The following is a 22474-nucleotide window of genomic DNA, read 5'->3' as shown; positions in this document are numbered from 1 at the left end:
TTTACAGCCCTTGTTGCAACAGCAGTTGGATTCATCTCTAATGATTAGACTTGGTCGAGAGAGTTACCTGATTACTGTGTTTCAGTTACTGGTGTCCTCTATGTCTGATACATGGTTCTCCATCTAAAGACATCAAAATAGTAAATATAGTAAAAAAAAATATATATATATACAGTATAAGTATATAATTTCAAACAAGGAAATCATTATTAGAAAAAAAAAATCATTGTAAAGCGATGTTTTTATTTTCATTCCTTTGGTAAGCATATCTACTGTTCACAAGACCATGGATCCATGCAGGGGATTTCAGTACTGCACCATGTCTGTTTTCATTTTTATAACAATGTATAATTTGTCATAACATTCTATCTTAGGGGTACATTTACTAAGCCCTGATAAGTGATTAAATTGCAGAAACAGTATTTATCGTGTGATAATGCATATTGTGGTGATATTGTGTGATATTTGGGATATCACATGATATTTTAATAAAAAATCTACAAACTAAGGAAACTAACTGCTTTCCATGCAAAACATTTCAAATGCATACAAAGCAACTAACGCTTAAGTAATCCTGGAGCATTGAGACATTGACACATGTCCCAGTGCTCTGAGGCTGCTAAGTAAAGGGCCATAAGAAACCCTTGTCCATTCCCCCACTATCACTAGAGGTGGCTTAAAAGAAATAAAATGAAATATTGCAAATTTAAAATGGGGCAGCAATGCCCTGACCCCTATCCAAACACCTTCCCTTTCCAAAAAAATTCTCTCTGGGTGCCAACACTCCCACTATTCTCCCCTTCCCCTTCCCAACATAAGTAGTAGGACCTAAGAACATAAGAACCTGCCATACTGGGTCAGACCAAGGGTCCATCAAGCCCAGCATCCTGTCTCCAACAGTGGCCAATCCAGGCCACAAGAACCTGGCAAGTACCCAAAAACTAAGTCTATTCCATGTTACCGTTGCTAGTAATAGCAGTGGTTATTATCTAAGTCAACTTAATTAATAGCAGGTAATGGACTTCTTCTCCAAGAACTTATCCAATCCTTTTTTAAACACAGCTGTACTAACTAATAGTCTATTGGCCCCTCTACCCCACCCTCCTTCAATGAAAAAAGTCCCTGGCAGTTTAGTGGCTCGCATCCTACATCCCACCCTCCAGATGCCACCCCTATACCTATAGAAAAAATTCCTGGTATCTAGTGGTGGCCCAGAGCACCCCCTAAGCTCCAAGTTGGTTGATGTTATTTTCCAAAATGGCACCGACAGCTTTTGCCTCTATCATGTGATATTTTTTTCCTCCCATGATAATATACCACCACATAATAAATGACCCCCTTAGATTTTAATAAAAAGTGAGTGCAGTGTGTGCCCTATATGCCATGATATTTAGTCTCAAAAGAAATCCATGCCTCCTGCATACTCTTAAAAGTCTTCAAATGTTTACAATGACAAGGAATAATAATTACATAAACAAAATAAGATAGGAATAAATATATCTCTTTATTTTTCAAACCAAACTAAAAATGTGAGACATATATAATACATGGCTGAGCAGGAGATGTGGCTGGGTAGATTGAATGGGCTGCATGTTTGTTCTTTATCTGACATTATGTTCTGTTTCAAAACCTGTCCTAGGACACCCCATCCAATCAGATTTTCAAGATATCCATAATAAATATGCATGAGATAAATTTGCATACATTCGATACCCATAATAAGCTAATTTATTCCACACATATTCATTGCAGATATACTAAAAACTCTAGTTGCTGTAAGGTCACCAGGGAAAGTTTGGTAAGTATGCATGTTTAATTCTTTTTTCGCACTGTTACAGTTGTTAACCCTGTGAAGTGGTGTAGTTGACTCAACTGCTCAGGAGAACTCATGGGGCCTACTCCAACTACGGACAGAAGTGCCTGGGTGGGACTTTATGGAGCTTCACCTATACCAACCATCATTCCCACAGGTTGATCCCTTGGTGTGGACAGCCGGAAGGACTTAGATGGGTCCCAGGGACAAGGCAAAAGGGAATGACCAGATCCAAGCAAAATTCAAGGCAGGCGGCAAGGAAGGAAGTCCAGGAGCATGAACCAAAGTAGAGGCTGGCAGCAGAAGGCAGAATCTGAGAGGCATACTAAGGTCTGGGCAGGCAGCAGGCGTTAAACAGTAGCCAGGTCCAAAGCCAGGATCAGGCCCAAGAAGTGGTCAGCAAAGTCTGGGACCAAACCAAGGTCAACCAAGAAGTCAATCCAAATAAGCAGGTAGGGCCAGGAGAAGAACCAGAGCAAGACACATAAGAAGAGAAGAGACAGAGGAAGGAGCAGACACCAAGGAGCTGGAATTCAGGGACAAGAACAAGCAACACACCCTGAGAAGCAGGCTACTCAGGAGACCTGTTGTCAAGGCACTGGCTGATTGCAAGAGACTTCCTTATATACTCCTGGAGGATGTGACATCATCAGTCAGCATCTCAGGAAGTCCCAGTGAGGGGGGGGCTATAAAGGCAGTCCAAATCTACAGGAAGTTTTATCCCGGGTCCTTGGAACAGCATGCTGCCTGAGGCTATGCTGGAGTCACTTCAGATCAGAGGTGAGGCAGCTAGAGCCTAACACACACACACACTAAAAATAGCGTGCATGCAATAAGGCTAAATCAAAAAATGGTCCCAAACACTTACCGTATTGACAAACAGAAAACATTATTGAAAGACCGTCATAACAGGGAGCATTGTTTGGTAAATGTGATTGTATTCTTTCATGGGACTTATTTGTTTGTGGGAAGTGAATTGCTGTGCAGTAAGGCTATAACATGCACATTAAACAGGACCTCAATGACATTAGTGGGACATTTTGGGGTTAATATTCAAAAATTGTCCATTTATCTAAGTTAGCCAGATAGACATATCTGGCTAACTTAGATGGGATATTCAGCAGCACCGCTATGCTGCTGAATATCCCCAGAGAGATGGATTGTTACAGAGGTGGAGTTCATGCTACCCGTGGGGAAGCCTCCATGGGTCCCCACCATTGGAAGGCAGAGCAGAATGGGAAGTGGAGGCCAACTGGAGCTTCGCCAGTTCCAGCTCTCATTCCCCGCAGGTTGAACCCTTGGGTACTGGAGCCAGCTAGTCTTAGTCAGGCCTCCTCATGGTTGATCCCATGGAGGGTGCTCAAGGCAGGGAGCCAGGAAGCAACGGAGACACAGAGTCCAACAAAGCTGGGTTCAAGACAGGGCCTGGATCCAGAAGCCTGGACAGGCTGAAGCAGGCTAGGAGTCAGGTATTCGTTAAGTCCGGGCTTGTAAATAGGCAAAAACCTAAGAAAGGCCAAGTCCAAGTAGTCAGCTGGAGGCAAAGTCAGGTTCAAGCTGGAGTCTGGGCAGGCAGCAGGAGACAAGGTCAGATACAAGCTGAAGTCAGGACAGGCAGCTGGAAACAAGGTCAGGTACAAGCTGAAGTCAGGGCAGACGGATGGAGACAAGGTCCGGTACAAGCAAGGGTCAGGGCCAGAGAATCCATCCAAAGCGTGGTCAGGAACAAGCAAGGGTCAAGTCAGAGAATCCTTTCAAAGGGTAATCAGTAATAAGCAAGGGTCAGGAACAGGACACTGGAACTGAAGCACAAGGACTGGAACAGGAACGCAGGACTGGAACAGATCAGGAACAGGAGCAGGAACAGGAACACGGACGAGCAGCAACTAGGCACACGACTGGAAGTGTGGAGACCTGTTGCCAAGGCAAAGACCAGATGGCAGAGACTGCCTTAAGTAGCAAGGCCCGGAGACGTCATCATCCGGGGCTGTGGGAAGGTTTCCCACCGCGGCCCCTTTAAAGTCGGGGAAGGCGCATGCACGTGCACCTAAGGCAGACAGACTGGAACTACGTGATGGTGGCGTCTCCCCTCGATGCAAGTGGGGAGACCCTACTGGGACCGCAGGAGGCTGCAGAGCTGCCAGAGGAACCTGGGAGCGTAGCAGGAGCACGAGTGCGTAGCAACTGCATACCACTGCCAAAGAGGAAGGGGCCAGGTCTGGGATCCGGGCATTGAGGGTGAGTAGCTGGTCGTGGGCTTGCCGCGGCTGGGATACCCAACATGGATAAGTATTATCTATCTAAGTTTAGACCTGCTATTGAGCAGGTCTTGCTTAGGCAGATAAGTTAGCCATCTAAGGATGAAGATTGCTACTTAGCTGGATAGGGAGCACTACCCTGATCTGCCCATAAAGTAACTGGCTAAAAGATAGCCAGGTAAGTCACTTATCTGGCTATCTAGCGACTGCTGAATATAACCGGATATTCAGCGGCTGCTGGATAGCTGGTTATCCTACTTATCTGACTGTCTGCTGGCTGAATATAAGCCCTTTAAAATTAGCAAGCAAATGGGAAATAGTGTGGCAAGGTTTGTGGGGGTATATGGGGAGGCTGTACCCTCTCAAATGCTCCAAGTGCAAGCACTGAATTGGGTCCCCTCATGTCTACCACCTCCACTACCACCATCACTAATATGAATCCTGTGGTCTTGCTCTCCCAGTCTAAACAGGCAAGCTATGACTATGGTGGTATGTTTTCCGTGAGCTCACTAAATTATGCTAATGTGTTAAATACTATAAATAGTGTTTGCCACACATTAAAAAGCAAAAAGGAAATAATGCGAGGACCTGATTTCCACATGTTATTTACTGGGTTGTAAAGTTGGTGCAATCTGGATTAGGTTATAAGCTGCTTTGCATGGGAAGAAGCACGATATATCAAGGCAGATGGATCACAAACATGATGGCAGACTATTGCTGGTGTTTACAGCGTGACAACCCTGATCATAACTATTACCCAGCATCCAAAAAGAGAAAATTCTCCCTAACAATTAGTATTTACACAACTAATGCTCTCTTGGATAGACGATAGACTAGTTTTTTTTGCATGAAACAAATATATTATGTTGTTAAGCTCAGACTTGTGGACCCTTGGGCTGATGAGAGGATGGAATACCTCTCATCGTTCCATAGATTCTCTCGTCGGGTGGCGAGGCAGAACAGAAGAGGAGCACAGTTGACCCTCGGCTCTGAAGGCGGAGACGACTGTGACAGATGAAGAGACTAGAAGAGGAGCTGAATCTTCACCCCCTGGAAGTCTGGGTCCCCCCAGGAGGAGCCCGTAGGGACCCAGACCGCTGGGACTTAGGTGGACCCGAGAGGTCTCAGGTACCGGTGCGAGGGCTGACTGAAGTTTCACCCTGGAAGTCTGCGGTCCCCCCAGGAGGAGCCCATAGGGACCCAGACCACTGGGACTTAGGCAGGTCCTTGGAGACGGAGTCCAGGAGAGGTCCAAGATCAGGTGCCAGAGAGTCGTCGCTTACCAGGCCGAGGTCACACACCGAGGGATCAACGCTTGCCAATCCTAGTCGCACAGCAGAGAAGTACCGAAGCCAATCCAAGCCGAAACAGGAACCGGGATCCAAGCTCAAAGAACTCACCCGAGATGGGCAGATAAGACAACGCTGGAGACGTTGCCAAGTTAGAGAATGATCAGAGGAAGCTCCCTTACATACTTCCTCTGCTCAGGCTGATCCAGGACAGGTGAGGTTGTTAAAGGGATCAGGTCCCTTTAAATTAGTGAAGGGGGCGTGGCCTCACACCTAACGATGGCGGCGGCCATCTTTGATTTCCTCCGCGGAGGAAAAACTGCAGAAAACGGCGCAGGGGCAGAGCAGGGACGGCTCTTCCCCTGATATTCAGGCCGGGGACCTGCGCCGGGGCACCGAGCACCCAGTCAGGAGTTTTTCCGGAGGCTGCCATGGCGGGTCGCTGCCGCGGACGAGGTAGGGGACCGCGGTCGTGGCCTGCTTCTTCAGAACTTCTTATTACCCTTGATATTTGACTTATAATCTTAATCAAACATTTCTAATTTGTGAAAAAAATTTGACATATTGCATATTTTTTGACTTCATATTTGGAGTCAGCACCTTTCATTTGGGTAAAATCAGCAAAAATAATTAGGTCAGCAGAAAACTTTCTTTCAAATGTAGACCAGTATTATGAGGCAGTCCCCAGTAACTATGTCAGTGTTACGTTCATGGCCTGCTTTCGCCCTTGCTCCACCCTCTCTACCTGTGTGGCAACTCCCTCTGGGCATGATGGATGGCTTGCTGCTATGGCGTCTCCATGCCGCTTCCTTCTATCTCCCCGGCGTCCCCGGGCCGGCTTAATGCTGCGGATCCGCCATGTTCACTGATGACATAGGGCGCACGCGCGCGTGCTCCGAAGTATGTACCAGCAAGGGCGCAAACCTCAGGGGCGTCCCCCTGTATTGACCTCATCCGCTTCCAACATAAAAGGTCTTTACTTTTGCTAATAGATTGAGTTAGCAAGGACTTGCTTCAGCTGTCCAAGCAATTCTGCAACCGAAGGATTGATTGTGGGGATTCCTTGGACCTGCTTCCCTCTACGCAACTCTGCCTCCTCGGACTTTCTAGGGGTACCCGCTCCTCGGGGGCCTCGCTCTCTTTTCTCTATTTCAGATTATTGATGGGAACCGGTACTCGCTCCTCAAGCGCCCATGTTCCTAAACCCTCTGAAGATTCTCTATTACCTGGAAGCAATCGCAGATACGGACATTGTGAGTTACTATTTCAGATTACAGATAGGAACCGGTATTCGCTCCTCAAGGACCCATGTTCCTGAACACTCTGAAGATTCTCCACTGCCTAGAAGCTACCGCAGGTACAGACATTTGTGAGTTACTATTTTCAGATGGCAATATAGGAACCGGCACTCGCTCCCTCGAGAGCCCATGTTCCTGAACACTCTGAAGATTCTCTACTACCGCCTGGAAGCTATTACAGAAATAGACATTTGTGAGTTACTATTTCAGATTACAGATAGGAACCGGTACTCACTCCTCAAGGGCCCATGTTCCTGAACACTCTGAAGATTCTCTACTGTTTAAAAACTATTACAGATACAGACTATTGTGAGTTACCACCGCTCTCTCAGAGCTTTCCCTGGAACCAGGTATTCGCTCCTCGAGGGCCTAATCTTTTCCAGCTACTGAGCTTCCTCAAGACCTTATGTGAGTTATCATCTAAGTACTGGCTATATATATATATATAACTATATATAACAGGGTATGCTGTTTTATATATATATATATATATATATATATATATAATGTATATATAAAACAGCGGCCCAAGAAGAGGAAGAGGCCTGGTAGCAGGGCCGAGGAAGAGGAAGAGGCTTGGTAGCAGGGCTGCCGCGGCCCGAGAAGTTCTGGGCCTCTGCAGAGCCCATCCTGCGGCGACCCGCGAAGAGGAGGCCTGCAGTGGTATCCCGAGGGGAGCCGATGCCCCCGGGCGCAAGGAGGCTCATGCAGCCGCTGAGCCTCCTTGCCCGAAGAAAAAGATCGCGTTCAAACGCGCTGATGCTCTTTCTCCTTCCTGCCTCTGCGGCCCCGGAAGTAAACATTGCCGGAGCCTCGTGGGCAGGAAGGAGAAAGAACATCAGCGCGTGCAGAAGAGGAGCCGCCGCGGGCTGCTGCAAATCCCAAGTCGCAGCGTCCCAAGAAGAGGAAGAGGCCCGGCAGCAGGGAAGAGGAAGAGGCCCGAGAAGTTCAGGGCTGTTGCAGAGCCCATCCTGCGGCGACCCCGCGAAGAGGAGGCCCAGAGGTGAGAGAGAGGCTGAGGGTCTGTAGAGGGTGTGTGCGTGTGTGTATGAGATGAGTTGAGAGATTGTGTGTGGGAGTGAGGATCTGAATGTTTGCAGAGGCAGCATGTGAGAGCCTCTGTGTGTGTGAGAGAGACAGCGTGTGACGGTGAGAGCCTATGCTTGAGCAAGACAGCATGTGGGAGTGAGAGAGAGCCTGTGTGTGTGTGTGAGAGTCAGACAGCATGTGACAGTGAGAGCCTGTGTGTGTGTGAGAGAGAGAGAAATGCATGTGAGAATGAGAACCTGACTGTGTTTGAGGGAAGAAGATGGAGAGAAAAGAAATACGGAAGAAAAAAGTGCAATATATAAGAAATTGGCAAAAAAATAAGAAAGAGAAGGTGGAAAAAAAAAAGCCTGTGACCAACCGATTAGAAAACTAACATCAGCCATCAAAGGTAAAAAAATAAATAAATTACTTTTTAGTGATTGGCACATGTAATCTTTGGGAATGTGCAAGAATAGCACTTTCTCTATGCAGATCTCACAATGTACGAGATCAGCATGGAGAAAGTGGAAGCCCACGGGGCCTGCACAGAGGAGGCAGCAGAATGGGCTTCAGTGTCAGTAGTAGCAATCGGCGCCTCCCCAATAGCCATGTGGCAGCAGTGACAGTGGCATCAAGATTACTGACATCTGGGGATGGTGGCAGTACCAGTCGGGGGACCCCCTTCCAAGCAGTGTGCAGAGGTTCAAAAGCAGCAGAGTCAGCCCAAGCTGACTACCATGAATGCTGCACACTCTTACCTCTCTCTGACAGCACACTGGTGAGGCATGGCTGACGCAGGGGCAGCCAGCAGCTCTATTAGACATCCCCTGAAAATAAGGCCTAGTGCATCTTTGGTAGCAAAAATTAATATAAGACCTGTCTTATTTTCGGGGAAACAGGGTATTATATAGCAACAGTAGCATTGGGATAGACTTAGTTTTGGGGTAATTGCAAGGTTCTTATGGCCTGGATGGGCCACTTTGGAAACAGGATGCTGGGCTTGAGGACCCTTGGTCTGACCCGTATGGCATGTTGCTTATGCTGCCTCCTCATCTTCCTTTCCTCAATGCTTCTTGCCTACCTCTGCTGCTGATAAAGAGGGAGGGAGACTATAGAATGGAATTATATTTATATTTAATATTACCAACAATTTGATCTCAATTGAGATATCACACCGGTTTACATTCAGGTACTGTAGGTATTTCTCTATTCCCAGAGGGCTTACAATCTAAGTTTTTTTTTTTGTACCTGAGGCAATGGAGGGTAAAAGTGACTTACCTAAGGTCACAAGGAGTGACAGAGGACTTGAACCCTGGTCTCCTGGTTCACTGCTCTAACCTCACTAGGCTATTTCTCCTCCTCTCCTCCTTCTACTGGCTGGGAGCCAGGAGGAGGGGGAAATGTACTGGGCAGGAAGGTGTGGGAAGACAGGAGTTAGTCTGCTGGATAGGAAGGGGTGGGGGTAAGGAGGTTGGAGTTGCTGTGTAGAGAGAGGTAGGAGGAGAAGGGGTTGGGGTCTGCTGGGCATGGAAGAGAGATGGAAGTAGAGGAGAGATGGAGGTGTGGGGTTTGCTGGGTTGGGGAGAGGGGAGATGGGGAGAGGGGAGAGGGGAGAGGGGAGTGGGGATGCTGATGAAGGGGTAGGACAAAGAGGTGGTCAGAGGGATTCTGGGTATGGAAGGGGAGACTGGAAGGGCAGAAGAGTTGAGCAGGGGAGAGAGGAGCACGGGAAGAGGATGTGGAGTGGAGGGTGTTGGAAATGTTGGACAGGTATATGAGCATGTGAAGGGATGATTAAGTGAGTAGTTGGGAGAAGTGAGAGGTGATGGAGGCATGTAGGGAGTGATTGAGTATATCAGTTTTTGAAAATATGAATTTCTTCTCTCTTTGAAGTTTGCTTAGTATAAGTGTTAGGATCCCCGGCTGTGCCAGGAGGCTACCAGCCCAGCTCTTTCCCCATCACCATTCACTCACAGCCGACGCCACCGCCACCACTGTTGCGGCATGCCCTAACGACTCGGCATGCCGCTGTCCCCGGCCTCTGCACATGCCTCCCTAGGCGTGCACACGCGCTGTGCTCCCAATTTAAAGGCCTGCGGTGGGAAAGTTCCCTGTGGCCCGTTGAAGATGACGTCAGGTAGGGTGGGTATATATACCCAGCCCTGCATCCAGGACTTTGCCTCAGCAACGGGTCCCTGCTCTGCTTCAGAGTACGAGTTCTGTGTTGTCTCCTGAGCCTGTGTTTCCAGCCTTGACTCCTGATCCTGCGTTCCCAGGCCTTGATTCCTACTCCTGTGTTCCTACATTGCTCCTTGTTCTCCTGTTCCATGCCCTCCTGCTCCTCACCTCGCTGGACTGACTTCCTGGTTTTTGAATCCGCCTGGTAACCCGACTCTGCCTGACTTCCTTCCGCCTTCCTAACCTCTGCTTGGTAACCCAACTCTGCTTGACCTCCCGCCTGCCCTGACCTCCAGCCTGTTTCTTCCGTCTTCGCTTGTTCACTGCTTGTCCTGACCTCTGGCCTGTTCCCTGGTTTCCATCTGTCTGCCCACCTTCCTCGACTTCTGCCTGTGCCCAATGCTGCTTCAGCGTCCTCCTCTGGTTCCAATGCTTGAGAGACCCCTGCCTAAATCCTGCCAGCCCTGGCACCCAGGGGCTCAATCTGTGGGGAATGAGGGCAGATAAATTTGAAGCTCCAGTTGGGTCTTCTCTGCCTGCAGGCACCTCCTGAGATGAGGACCAACAGGGTCCTCTCCTGGTGGTAGCATCAAGCTCGTCTCTGCTCAAGGGTCCACCTCCTTAACAGTAGGAGGAAATATATTTTTATTTCTAGTCTCCAGTTTTGTTTCCACATTTGTAATTTTGTGGTCTTTTACTCTATATTTGGTGAAGGTAGATCTGTTTGTGTTCTGTTGTGTATGTGACTGAGATTGAGGTACTTAAAGTTTGTATCCACCTCATTTGTTGTATTTTTTCAAATATTATATTTGCACTGGTGAGAACTGATGCCTTTCATGGGTAAAGCTATTGCTTGTTTCATTTCTTGGAGTTAGTGCTGCTGAGGTATGGCAAGTTTGATAGACATGTACAGAAGTGGGGTTTGTTTGTATTATTTTACAATGTACCTAGTAGTAGAGGAAGTTTGTGATGCTGTTTTAAGATGACACCAGAATCAGAATATCCTTTTTGTATGGTGAGTTGTACAGGGAAATGTCTTAGTTCTCCTCTGTATCCATTGTTAGGAAGCCCCATGATGGTTATATGTTCAGTGTGTGTGAGCATCGTGTCTCAGGTGTGTCCTGATAGAAAAATGGTTGAGAACCACTGGTCTAAAGGATATAATGATGTCTGGCATTTGCATATTGAACCTATTGTGATTTCATTTAATCCAGCCAAAAGGATGCCATGGAAACCACAGTTTGCATTGAAACCTGAAGCTGTTGAGGAAATTCATCCAGTGATATGGAATCTACTGGCTCAAGGGATTTTAATTAAATTGTCACCTGAAGATTCAATTCCTCGCAATACTCCTATATTGCCTATGTTAAAAAATCATTCTGACAATTACAGGTAGGTAATAGTCTAGAGTTGTATATACCTAAGTAAAAAGGTGGAAAAGGTCAGTTATTCACCTTGGAAAGGTGTTAGAGTAGTGTGATAGATTTGAGTAGGTGCCTTTGTTAAACAGAATGGCAGTGAGTCACTCAGGCTAATTAACAAGTGTAAATAACCAAAGAGATTGTTTTGTACTAACTTACCTTAGAAGCACAAGATATATTGCAGGGGAAGAGCTCAGCAATCTAAATTCAGTGGGAGTACTGAGCGGAGAAGATCATTTTGTTGGTGGCTGAAGAGAATTGGTAAGTATTGCTTTGAGAAATTTTAGAGCTTAAAAGTTTTTGGGAGAGGGAACTATTGGGGTATATTCTTTAGTGTTTTGTGTATGTGTTTCTTATAAAAAAAAAAGTAAAACAGTAGGAAAAAGCTTATAGGTGTGTTTCTTATAAGAAGAAAGCCAAAAGGTGTGGAAAGCTTAGAGTTTGTGTGTTTCTTATAAAACAAAAACCAAAGGTAAGGAAAAGCTTAGAGTTGTGTGTTTCATATAAAGAGAAAGCCAAAGATAGGAAAAAAGATTTTTTTATTTATTTAATTTTTTTATATTCTGCTTTCCACACTTTTTTCAGCATTTCAAAGCAGATTACATTCAGGTACTGTAAGTATATCTCTGTCCCCAAGAAGCTGTTTCAATCTAATACCTAGATGTATCAAATTGCTGGAAAATATCGCATGCGGTAAAAAAAAGGGGTGTGTTTTATGTTAATTTCTAATTACCGCAAGTGTGCTACATTAGAACTTCAAAAGCCATTATATCTTTATAGGAGTCCCATCTAGTAAGTCGAGGTGAGGTTTACATAGTGGTGTACGGGTTAGGGGTCACATTTACATGCATGAGTGGAGACATACGAACAAAACAGTACACTCTTGAGAAGATTTGATGTTCTTCAGAGTTGAGGAAAACTCACATAAAGATGAAATTTGTACAATATTCTCTCACCCTAGCTTGATGGAATCTACCTGGGAATCCTTTTGGGGGAAAGAATGGTCTCCACCTTAACTAGGGAGGAACCAGGCTCCTGGCGCTAGCCTTTAAAAAAAGGAGGGACAGAGCAGCTTTTAAACTAGAACAAGGGAAAGCTGACAGTCCGCTCCAGTAGTGCATGGATTGGAGGGATGTATCTTCACAGGATATTAATGAAGCAGTAGTTAGGGCCATTCCCAACATATAGGTTCCAATAAAAGGAAAAGTAGTCCATGTGCCTATAAGTAAAAGAATCACCTAAGCTAAAAGATTCCAAATTATCCCTGTCAACTGAAAATCAGAATGATAATACAAACAAAAAACAAACTTTGAAATGTTGGTATGCTAATGCCAGAAGTCTAAGAAGTAAGATGGGAGAGTTAGAATGTATAGCAGTGAATGATGAGATAGATTTAACTGGCATCTCAGGGACATGGTGGAAGGAGGATCATCAATGGGGACTAGTGCTTATACCCGGGGTATAAATTATATCACAATGATAGAGAGGAGCAACTTGGTGGGGGGGGGGAGGGGGGCTTTATGTCGGGGATGGCATAGAGTCCAACAGGCCAAAAGGATAAAGATCTTGCAAGAGACTAAATGCACAATCACATCTTTATGGGTAGAAATCCCTTGTGTATTGAGAAGAGTATAGCGATAGGAGTATTCTACCATCCACCTGACCAAAATGATAAGACAGACGATGAAATGCTAAGAGAAATTAGGGAAGCTAGCCAAATTGGTTGTGCAGTAATAATGGGAGATTTCAATTACCCCAATACTGACAGGGTAAATGTAAAATCAGGACATGCTAGAGAGATAAAATTCCTGGATGGAATAAATGAGAGTTTTATGGAGCAATTAGTTCTGGAACTGATGAGAGAGAGAGAGCTATTTTAGATCTAATTCTTAGTGAAGGAAAGGGTTTGGTGAGAGAGGTAACTATGATGGGCCCGCTTGGCAATATTGATCTTAACATGATCACATTTGAATAAATGACTGGAAGGGGGACAATAGGTAAATCCATGGCTCTAGCACTAAACTTTCAAATGGGAAACTTTGATAAAATGAGAAAAATATTTAAAAAAAACAAACCCTGAAAGTTGCAGCTACAAAGGTTAAGATTGTGCAACAGGCATGAACATTGTTAAACAAAATACCATCTTAGAAGTGCAGTCCAGGTGAATTCCACACATTAAGAAAGGTGAAAGGAAGGCCAAACAATTGCCGGCATGGTGAGATGAAAGGCTATTTTAGCTAAAAGATCTTCCTTCAATAATTGGAAGAAGGATCCATCTGAAGAAAATAGGAAAAAAACATAAGCACTAGCAAGTTAAATATAAAACAATAATAAGACAGGCTAAGAAAGAATTTGAAAAGAAGTTGGCTGTGGAGGCAAAAACCTATAATAAAACCTTTGAAAAATATATGTGAACCAGGAAGCCAGCAAAGGATTCAGTTGGTCATGTTAGTCAATCGAGAATTTAAAGGGGTACTTAGGGAAGATAAGGCTATCACGGAAAGACTAAATGAAGTCTTTGCTTAGGTGTTTATGGATGAGAATGTTGTGGAGATTTCTATTCTGGAGACAGTTTTCAAGGGTGTTGATTCAGTTGAACTGAACCAAATCTAAACTTGGTCTAAACTTCTTCCTCTACATGGATGATCTACAAGTTTATTTTCCACTAAAAAACTCAACAGAAAACACAGCATCATTAATCGCAAAATATATTACAATAATAAATGAAAAACTATCCCTACTTAAACTAACACTAAATATAAAAAAAACAGAAATCATATGGCTAAATCGAAACCTCCCAAAAATGCTTCCACCCGCTAAAGACCTGGGAAATGGCCAAAATAATGCATTGACACAAGTGAGAGACCTAGGAGTACAACTGGATGAAAACATATCAATGAAAGGTCATATCAGTAAAGTGATAAAATCCAGCTATAGCAAGCTGTGGATACTAAGCTGCGTGAAACCTTTACTACTTACTACAGACTTCAGAACTGTTTTAAAAACACTAATATTTTCGAACCTTGACTATTATAACTCCCTGCTCCTTGGTCTTCCTGCTTGTCACATAAAATCCCTACAACTTCTGTAAAATGCAGCCACAAGACTGTTAACCAGAGCCAGGAAATATGATCACATTACTCCTTTATTGAAAGCACTACTGGCTACCAATTCAATTTAGAAGTCAATATAAAACATTCACGATCATATTTAATATCATTAACCTAAATAATAATGATCTGCTTGGAATACCACTTAAACAACAAAAACTCCAATGAATATTGAGATCACAAAATAAAGGTCTCCCTCGATCCCTGCATTGCAAACCTGTCGCAAACAAGAGAAAGGGCAATATCTATAGCAGGTCCTGAACCTTGGAACACCATGCCTGAAGAACTAAGAACCATGACTGACAAGAAGAAATTCAAACAAGACCTGTTCAAACATGGCTGTTCCAAAATACATACAACTCAACACAAACTGATTGAATGATTATTTTCTCACCCTAACTCTCTTCCTATTTTCACCCTTATATCCCTTTCTCTCCCGCTAATACCCTTCCAAGCTACTACCTGAATACTCTACCCATTGCCTGGTAACTAATTATGGTGTATGTTATTGATGTACTCAGTGCTCTCTAATACTTATGAATGTTAATGTCATGAACCAGGGTGATTTTCACTAGGAATGATGATATACAAGATCTTCAAATAAATAACTAAATAAATAAATATATCAAGGTGAACCTGGAAGATATAGTAGGCCAGATTGACAAATTGAAGAGCAGTAAATCACCTGGACCAGATGGTATATAACCCAGGGTTCTGAGAGAACTCATAAATGAAATTTCAGATCAGTTACAAGTAATTAGCAACTTATCATTAAAATAATCCATTGTACCTGAAGACTGGAAGGTGGCCAATGTAACCCTGATATTTAAAAAGGGCTCCAGAGGTGATCTGGGAAAATATAGACTGGTGAGCCTGACTTCAGTGCTGGGAAAAATCATGGAAACAGTCATAAAGAGTAAAATCATAGAATATTTAGATAGATATGATTTAATGGGACACAGCCAGCATGGATTTGCCCAAGGGAAGTCTTGCCTTACAAGTCTGCTACATTTTTTTGAAGGGGTGAATAAACATGTGGGTAAAGGTAAACTGGTAGATGTGGTATATTTGGATTTTCAGAACATGTTTAATAAAAGTCCCTCATGAGATGATTCTAAGAAAACTAAAAAGTCATGGGATAGGAAGTGATGTCTTTTTGTGGATTCCAAACTGGTTAAATGATAGGAAAAAGAGAAGAGGATTAAATGGTCTGTTTTCACAGTGGAAAAAGGTAAACAAAGGAGTGCCTCAGGGATCTGTACTTGGACTGGTGCTTTTTAATAAATTTATAAATGATCTGGAAAAGATATGACGAGTACGGTGATCAAATTTGCAGATGACACAAAATTATTCAGAGTAGTTAAATCACAAGCAGCTTGTGATAAATTGCAGAAGGACCTTGTGAGACTGAAAGACTGGACATCCAAATGGCAGATGAAATTTAATGTGGACAAGTATATATAGGAAAAAATAACCCTTCCTGTAGTTAAACAATGTTAGGTTCCATATTAGGAGCTACCATCCAGGAAAGAGACCTAGGCATCATTGTGGATAATATAATGAAATCATCAGCTCAGTATGCTGTGGCAGTCAAAATAGCAAACAGAATGTTAGGAATTATTAGGGAGGGAATGGTGAATAAAATGGTGGATGTCATAATGCCTCTGTATCATTCCATGGGGAGAATGCACCTTGAATACGGTGTGCAATTATGGTTGCCACATCTAAAAAAAGATATAGCTGCACTGGAGAAAGTACAGAGAAGGGCGACCAAAATGATATAGGGCAAAGAATGGCTCCACTATGAGGATTAGGGATGTGAATCGTGTCCTCGATCGTCTTAACGATCGATTTCGGCTGGGAGGGGGAGGGAATCGTATTGTTGCCGTTTGGGGGGGTAAAATATCGTGAAAAATCGTGAAAAATCGTTAAAAATCGAAAAATCGAAAAATCGAAAAACCGGCACATTAAAACCCCCTAAAACCCACCCCCGACCCTTTAAATTAAATCCCCCACCCTCCCGAACCCCCCCCAATAACTTAAATAACCTGCGGGTCCAGCGGCGGTCCGGAACGGCAGCGGTCCGGAACGGGCTCCTGCTCTGAATCTTGTCGTCTTCAGCCAGCGCCATTTTCCAAAATGGCGCCGAAAAATGGCGGCGGCCATAGACGAAAAAGATTGGACGGCAGGAGGTCCTTCCGGACCCCCGCTGGACTTTTGGCAAGTCTCGTGGGGGTCAGGAGGCCCCCCACAAGCTGGCCAAAAGTTCCTGGAGGTCCAGCGGGGGTCAGGGAGCGATTTCCCGCCGCGAATCGTTTTCGTACGGAAAATGGCGCCGGCAGGAGATCGACTGCAGGAGGTCGTTCAGCGAGGCGCCGGAACCCTCGCTGAACGACCTCCTGCAGTCGATCTCCTGCCGGCGCCATTTTCCGTACGAAAACGATTCGCGGCGGGAAATCGCTCCCTGACCCCCGCTGGACCTCCAGGAACTTTTGGCCAGCTTGTGGGGGGCCTCCTGACCCCCACGAGACTTGCCAAAAGTCCAGCGGGGGTCCGGAAGGACCTCCTGCCGTCCAATCTTTTTCGTCTATGGCCGCCGCCATTTTTCGGCGCCATTTTGGAAAATGGCGCCGGCTGAAGACGACAAGATTCAGAGCAGGAGCCCGTTCCGGACCGCTGCCGTTCCGGACCGCCGCTGGACCCGCAGGTTATTTAAGTTATTTGGGGGGGGTTCGGGAGGGTGGGGGATTTAATTTAAAGGGTCGGGGGTGGGTTTTAGGGGGTTTTAGTGTGCCGGCTCACGATTCTAACGATTTATAACGATAAATCGTTAGAATCTGTATTGTATTGTGTTCCATAACGGTTTAAGACGATATTAAAATTATCGGACGATAATTTTAATCGTCCTAAAACGATTCACATCCCTAATGAGGATAGGCTAAAGAGGTTAGGGCTGATCAACTTGGAGAAGAGATGGATGAAGGGGGATATGATAGAGGTCTACAAAATCATGAAAGGACTTGAATGGGTACATGTGAATCAGTTATTTACTTTTCACATAATAGAAGGATTAGGGGGCACTCCATGAAGTTAGCAAGTAGCACATTTAAAACAAATTGGAGAAAATTCTTTTATACCCAATGCACAGTTAAGCTCTGGAATTCATTGCCAGAGGATGTGGCTAAAGAAGTTAATGTAGCTGGGTTTAAAAAAGATTTGGATAAGTTCCTGGAGGAGAAGTCCATAAACTGCTATTAATCAATAAGGAAGAGCCACTGCTTGCTACCAGCATTAGTAGCTTGGAATCTATTTAATGTTTGGGTACTTGTGACTTGGATTGGCCATTATTAGAAACAGGATACTGGGCTTGATGGACCCTTGCTCTGTTATGTAATGCTGTGGTTTTGCCTAGCGCTTCAATAGTACCTGATTTTTACACTCTCCTGTCTATGATCCCACTTGAAGGCAGGTGTTTACAGTAGCAGATTTATGCTCTGCGTATTTTGCAATTGAAATTACCCATGATTCCTGCTACTTGATCTTATTCTTGTTTAAAGGACAGAGATATACTTGGACCCATTTGTCCCAGGATTTTATACATTCTCCATCTATGTTTTCACAAGCCCTACATATGGTTTTGGAATCATTCATATTTCTATGTCAGTCTGTCTTGTTATAATATATTGATGATCTTCTTTTATACTCCATTGCATACCACAACATCAGTTGCAAACACAATCTAGCTGCTCATTCATTCACCCCATCATTCATCAAAATGCGTTATGGCGTTAATGCATGCGATAATGCGTTAATGCACATGTTAACGCCATAACGCATGTGAAAAGTATAGTAATGCATGGCGCAAATGCAAATTTTTGAGGAGGGCAGTATTGGGGGAGGAGTTTGGGTGGGATTTAGTTAAATTAAGACAATAATGCAAAGTGGTATATCAATGCATTAGTAACACTTTTGATGAATCTAGGAGTCAGTTAGCTACAGTGGAACTGAAGGTTCTGAAAAGTAAGTTACAATTTTGCTGTCCCAAGATCATTTATCTGGGTTTTCAAATATCACAGTGCCGTTGTTCAGTAACATCAGATCATGTATAGGCTATATTAAATACTCCATGGCCTGTTACTGTTAAACAGTTATTCTCCTTTCTGGGTTCAGTAACTTTTTGCAGCTTATGTATCTTAGAGTTTGCTGCATTGATACACCAACTGTATGCTTTGAAACAGGGAGCACAGACTTCAAGTTCACAGCAGATACTGTTGGATGCAGAAGCAGAGAATTCTTTAAAAGCAGTGTCTGGCATCCACCCCCGCAACAGGCCTTCCAAATTATACATTATCTTTCTCATTGTTCTGCCATGAGCAAGAGAGAGTAGCTTTGGGGGTCTTAATTCAGCCTCACAGAGGGTATCATAGACCTGTTGATTATTTTTCATATCGATTAAATTCAATTGCTCAGGCATTCCCTACTTATTAGAAAGCTGTAGCAGCTGCTGCAGACCTGGTTGAGATGGCTCAGTCTTTTGTTTTGGATCTTGTTGAACTATTCCAAAATTTGTCTAATGCATGTCTCACTCATTATGAACTTTTACCTACAGGGCAACAAAATGTAACTATTCATTGGTTACCCTTTTGAATCCTGCATTACTATTGCCCATTCCAGAGGATGGAGACCCACATGTTTGTGAAGAAGTGATGCAGAGGATTCTAGGTTTTGTCCTGATGTTTTAGAAATCCCTATTCAGAATTCAGATGTTATCTTTTTTTCTGAATGGCTCCTATAGCTATGATCCTTCAGGGTCTTTGATTATTAGTTATTCTATTTGTTCTCCTCTTCAGGTGATAGAATCAGGATGGCTCCATCCACAGTGTAACTCAACTCAGATAGCAGAGTTAGTGGCATTAACTAGAGCTTGTCAGAGATCTAAAGATGTCACAGCTACCATTTATACTGATTCTCAATATGACTTTTGAGTTGCGCACAATTTTGGAGCTATATGGAAGAGTCAAGGTTTCCTTATTTCTTCCAGGTCTCCTATTCAAAATTCTGAATTTGTAGAAGATTTACTAATGGCTTTATTTCTACCCAAACAGCTAGCAGTGGTGTAGTATTCTGGACATTCCAAAGAAGATTCTTTTGAAGCAAAAGGCAATGCTCTTGCTGACGCAGCAGCTCATAAGTGCATACTTCGCTGGTGTTTTATAATCCATCAATGTAAAGATAGTGTGACCTGTAATCACAATATCTCACTAAATTTCATGTAAACCAACATGATACCCTCGGGTGAATATCGGTATATAAAAACAAACAAATAAATAAATAAATAAATAAAAAAGTGTGTAGTAATGGTTTAATACTTTTTAAAATTTGTAGTTCAAAAAAGGTTGTTTTCACCACTGCCTTGACTTGAGTCTTCCTTGATAAATCAGACTCTAGCCAGACACCTACATTCCTTAATTGCTTGTGGGAAGGCCTAACCCTCCAGACTCATAGACTTCACCAGGACATCATATTTCAGTCTGGGTGGCTTACCCTGCCAGATGAAACTAGAAATTCTACCCCGTAAAACCTGAAATGTCCATATAGGCATGTCACATGGCAGGTGCATGGGTAAAATAGCCATCTTGACCAAAGTGACCCCTCTCCAAAAGAGAAAGAGGTAAAGAAGACCACCTTCTCAAATCTCCCTCAATAGATTTAAGAATCAGGACATAATTATCCTTAAATAAGCTGGAGTAATTGCTTGAAACCCAAATACCCAGATACATAAATGCTGTGTCTACTTTCTTAAAAATGTCCTCCGCTGGAGCCACTTACCTGGTGGGTCCCAAGCACATCAACTCTGATTTAGTAAAATTAATAATATATCCTGAAAGAGCTCCAAATTTGTCAATAAGAATCATCAGAGCCAGAAGTGAGCAACATAGGTTCGTCATATATTCCAAGTAGGGATGTGCAGCTGGAAAGTATTTGTTGGATTCGGGATACATATTCGTCTGGGCCCAGATACATTGCATTCGTTCAATGGCGCCCCTGATACGTTGATACGTGCATTCGTTTTCCATTTCCCATTAAAGTCAATGGGGGAAGTATTTGCAGCCTATTTTTGGCTGCAGAATTGGGGTTTTATTATCAATTTTGATGAAACTTCTGGGGAGCAATCATCAGAACAACAAAACAGCTCCAAGGTACTTAGACTGTGGCAAAGTGGCACCAAAGTGGCATGAATAGCCTAAGGTACTTTAAAGGGGCAAAGGGGTACCAGGAGTGGCAAGAAGAATGCTTTAATAGAGGTGCAAAGCAGCAGCGAGAGTGTCAAAACACACCACAGCTTCAAAAGAGAGCACCGATAACAGATGCATGAACCCTCGAAGGCAGCACAACAGGCAAAGTGGCATCAACATCCTACAGCACAATGAAGGGGGAACATAGCAAGCAGAAAGACTAGCACCAACATACTGAGCAACCATGATAGTGGCCAGAACACCACAAGGAGTTGAGTGAGTCAACTGGTGTATGGCAGCAAGGTACAGAGGCAGAGGGTAGATACAGGCTGGCTACACCCAGGGAGAGTTCCCTTTCCTTTGTGCAGGAAAGGGCTCCCTAGAATGGGTTCGCCCCTAGAGTGGGTGTTTCCGTTGGTGTCTAGAGAGCTCTCATTGGTCTTTTAAAATCTGGTAGAGTTAGCAGATATACATATGAGAATTTTCAAGACCGGGGCAGAGGAGGTTACCATGTAAACAGTGGTTCAACATGGGTCAGAGGGTAGATACAGGCTGGCTACACCTGGGGAGAGTTCCCTTTCCTTTGAACCGGGAAGGGCTCCCTGGAATGGGTTGGCCCCTAGAGTGGAGCACGAGCCTTCAAAGCATGGCGACCTGGAGCAGGGTCTCACTGTGAGCATGGTCTCACTGTGTTGTGTTTGCCACAGTCTAAGTACCTTGGAGATCTTTTCTTGTTCTGAACATGGGTCAACAGGTGGTAAGAGATAGGCTGCAACAACGGGGAGAGTTCCTGTTTCTTTGAGCAGGAAAGGGCTCCCTGGAATGGGTTGGCCCACAGAGTGTATAATGGTACAAATTGTTAGGATTTAAGCATTTGCAAACAGATCATGACTTCATAAGCAAGATGGAGGAAGTTTTCTTCTCTGCCCTGAAAGAAAACTGTTTGTTTTATTTAAGGATCCATGCTGTGAAGGATTACTTGTTTGAATTGCCAGACCACTGAGGTTTCCCTTTGCAATGAGGGGTTCAGCCATTAGGACAGGACATAAGGCCTGGCCGGACAGGCACAGCATTGGAGGACAGAGGTCAATCCCATGTAGGGACATAAGGCCTGGACGTACAGGCACAGCAGTCGAGGACAGAGGTGAATCCCACCTAGGGACATAAGGCCTGGACAAACAGGCACAGCAGTCGAGGACAGAGGTGAATCCCACCTAGGGACATAAGGCCTGGATGAATAGGCACAGCAGTCGAGGACAGAGGTGAATCCCACCTAGGGACATAAGGCCTGGACAAACAGGCACAGCAGTCGAGGACAGAAGTCAAGCCCACCTAGGGACATAAGGCCTGGATGGACAGGCATAGTAATCGAGGTCCAACCCTTGTAGGGACATAAGGCCTGGATGGACAGGCACAGCATTTGAGGACAGAGGGCAATCCCACCTAGGGACATAAGGCCTGGGCGGAAAGGCACAGCATTCGAGGACAGAGGTCAATCCCACGTAGGGACATAAGGCCTGGGATGAACAGGCACAGCAGTCGAGGAGAGAGGTGAATCCCAACTAGGGACATGAGACCTGGACAAACAGGCACAGCAGTCGAGAACAGAGGTCAAGCCCATCTAGGGACATAAGGCCTGGGACGGACACACAAAGCAATCGAGGTCCAACCCTTGTAGGGACATAAGGCCTGGATGGACAGGCAAAGCAATCAAGGTCCAACCCTTATAGGGACATAAGGCCTGGAAGGACAGGCATAGCAATCGAGGACAGAGGTCAAGCCCCCCTAGGGACATAAGGCCTAGACGGACAGGCACAGCAATAGAGGATTTCCTTTGTGCAG

The 22474-nt window shown here is 44.5% G+C and overlaps 1 protein-coding gene across 2 annotated transcripts in view; it reads right to left on the bottom strand.

Annotated features, from left to right (window-relative positions):
• Nucleotides 1–22474, bottom strand: part of RALYL (RALY RNA binding protein like) — a 666364-nt gene that overhangs the window by 87343 nt on the left and 556547 nt on the right. For both annotated transcript variants that reach the window (XM_029591573.1, XM_029591574.1), the window contains exon 7: nucleotides 68–123. In XM_029591573.1, coding sequence (XP_029447433.1) covers nucleotides 82–123 — 42 coding nt within the window. In that variant the 3' untranslated portion in view covers nucleotides 68–81. The remainder of the gene's footprint in view (nucleotides 1–67; nucleotides 124–22474) is intronic.

Source organism: Rhinatrema bivittatum, chromosome 2 (assembly GCF_901001135.1).
Source record: "Rhinatrema bivittatum chromosome 2, aRhiBiv1.1, whole genome shotgun sequence".
In the NCBI taxonomy this organism is placed as follows: domain Eukaryota; kingdom Metazoa; phylum Chordata; class Amphibia; order Gymnophiona; family Rhinatrematidae; genus Rhinatrema; species Rhinatrema bivittatum.
The sequence above is the reverse complement of the archived record's forward strand: the minus strand, read 5'-3'. Positions and strand labels throughout refer to the sequence as shown.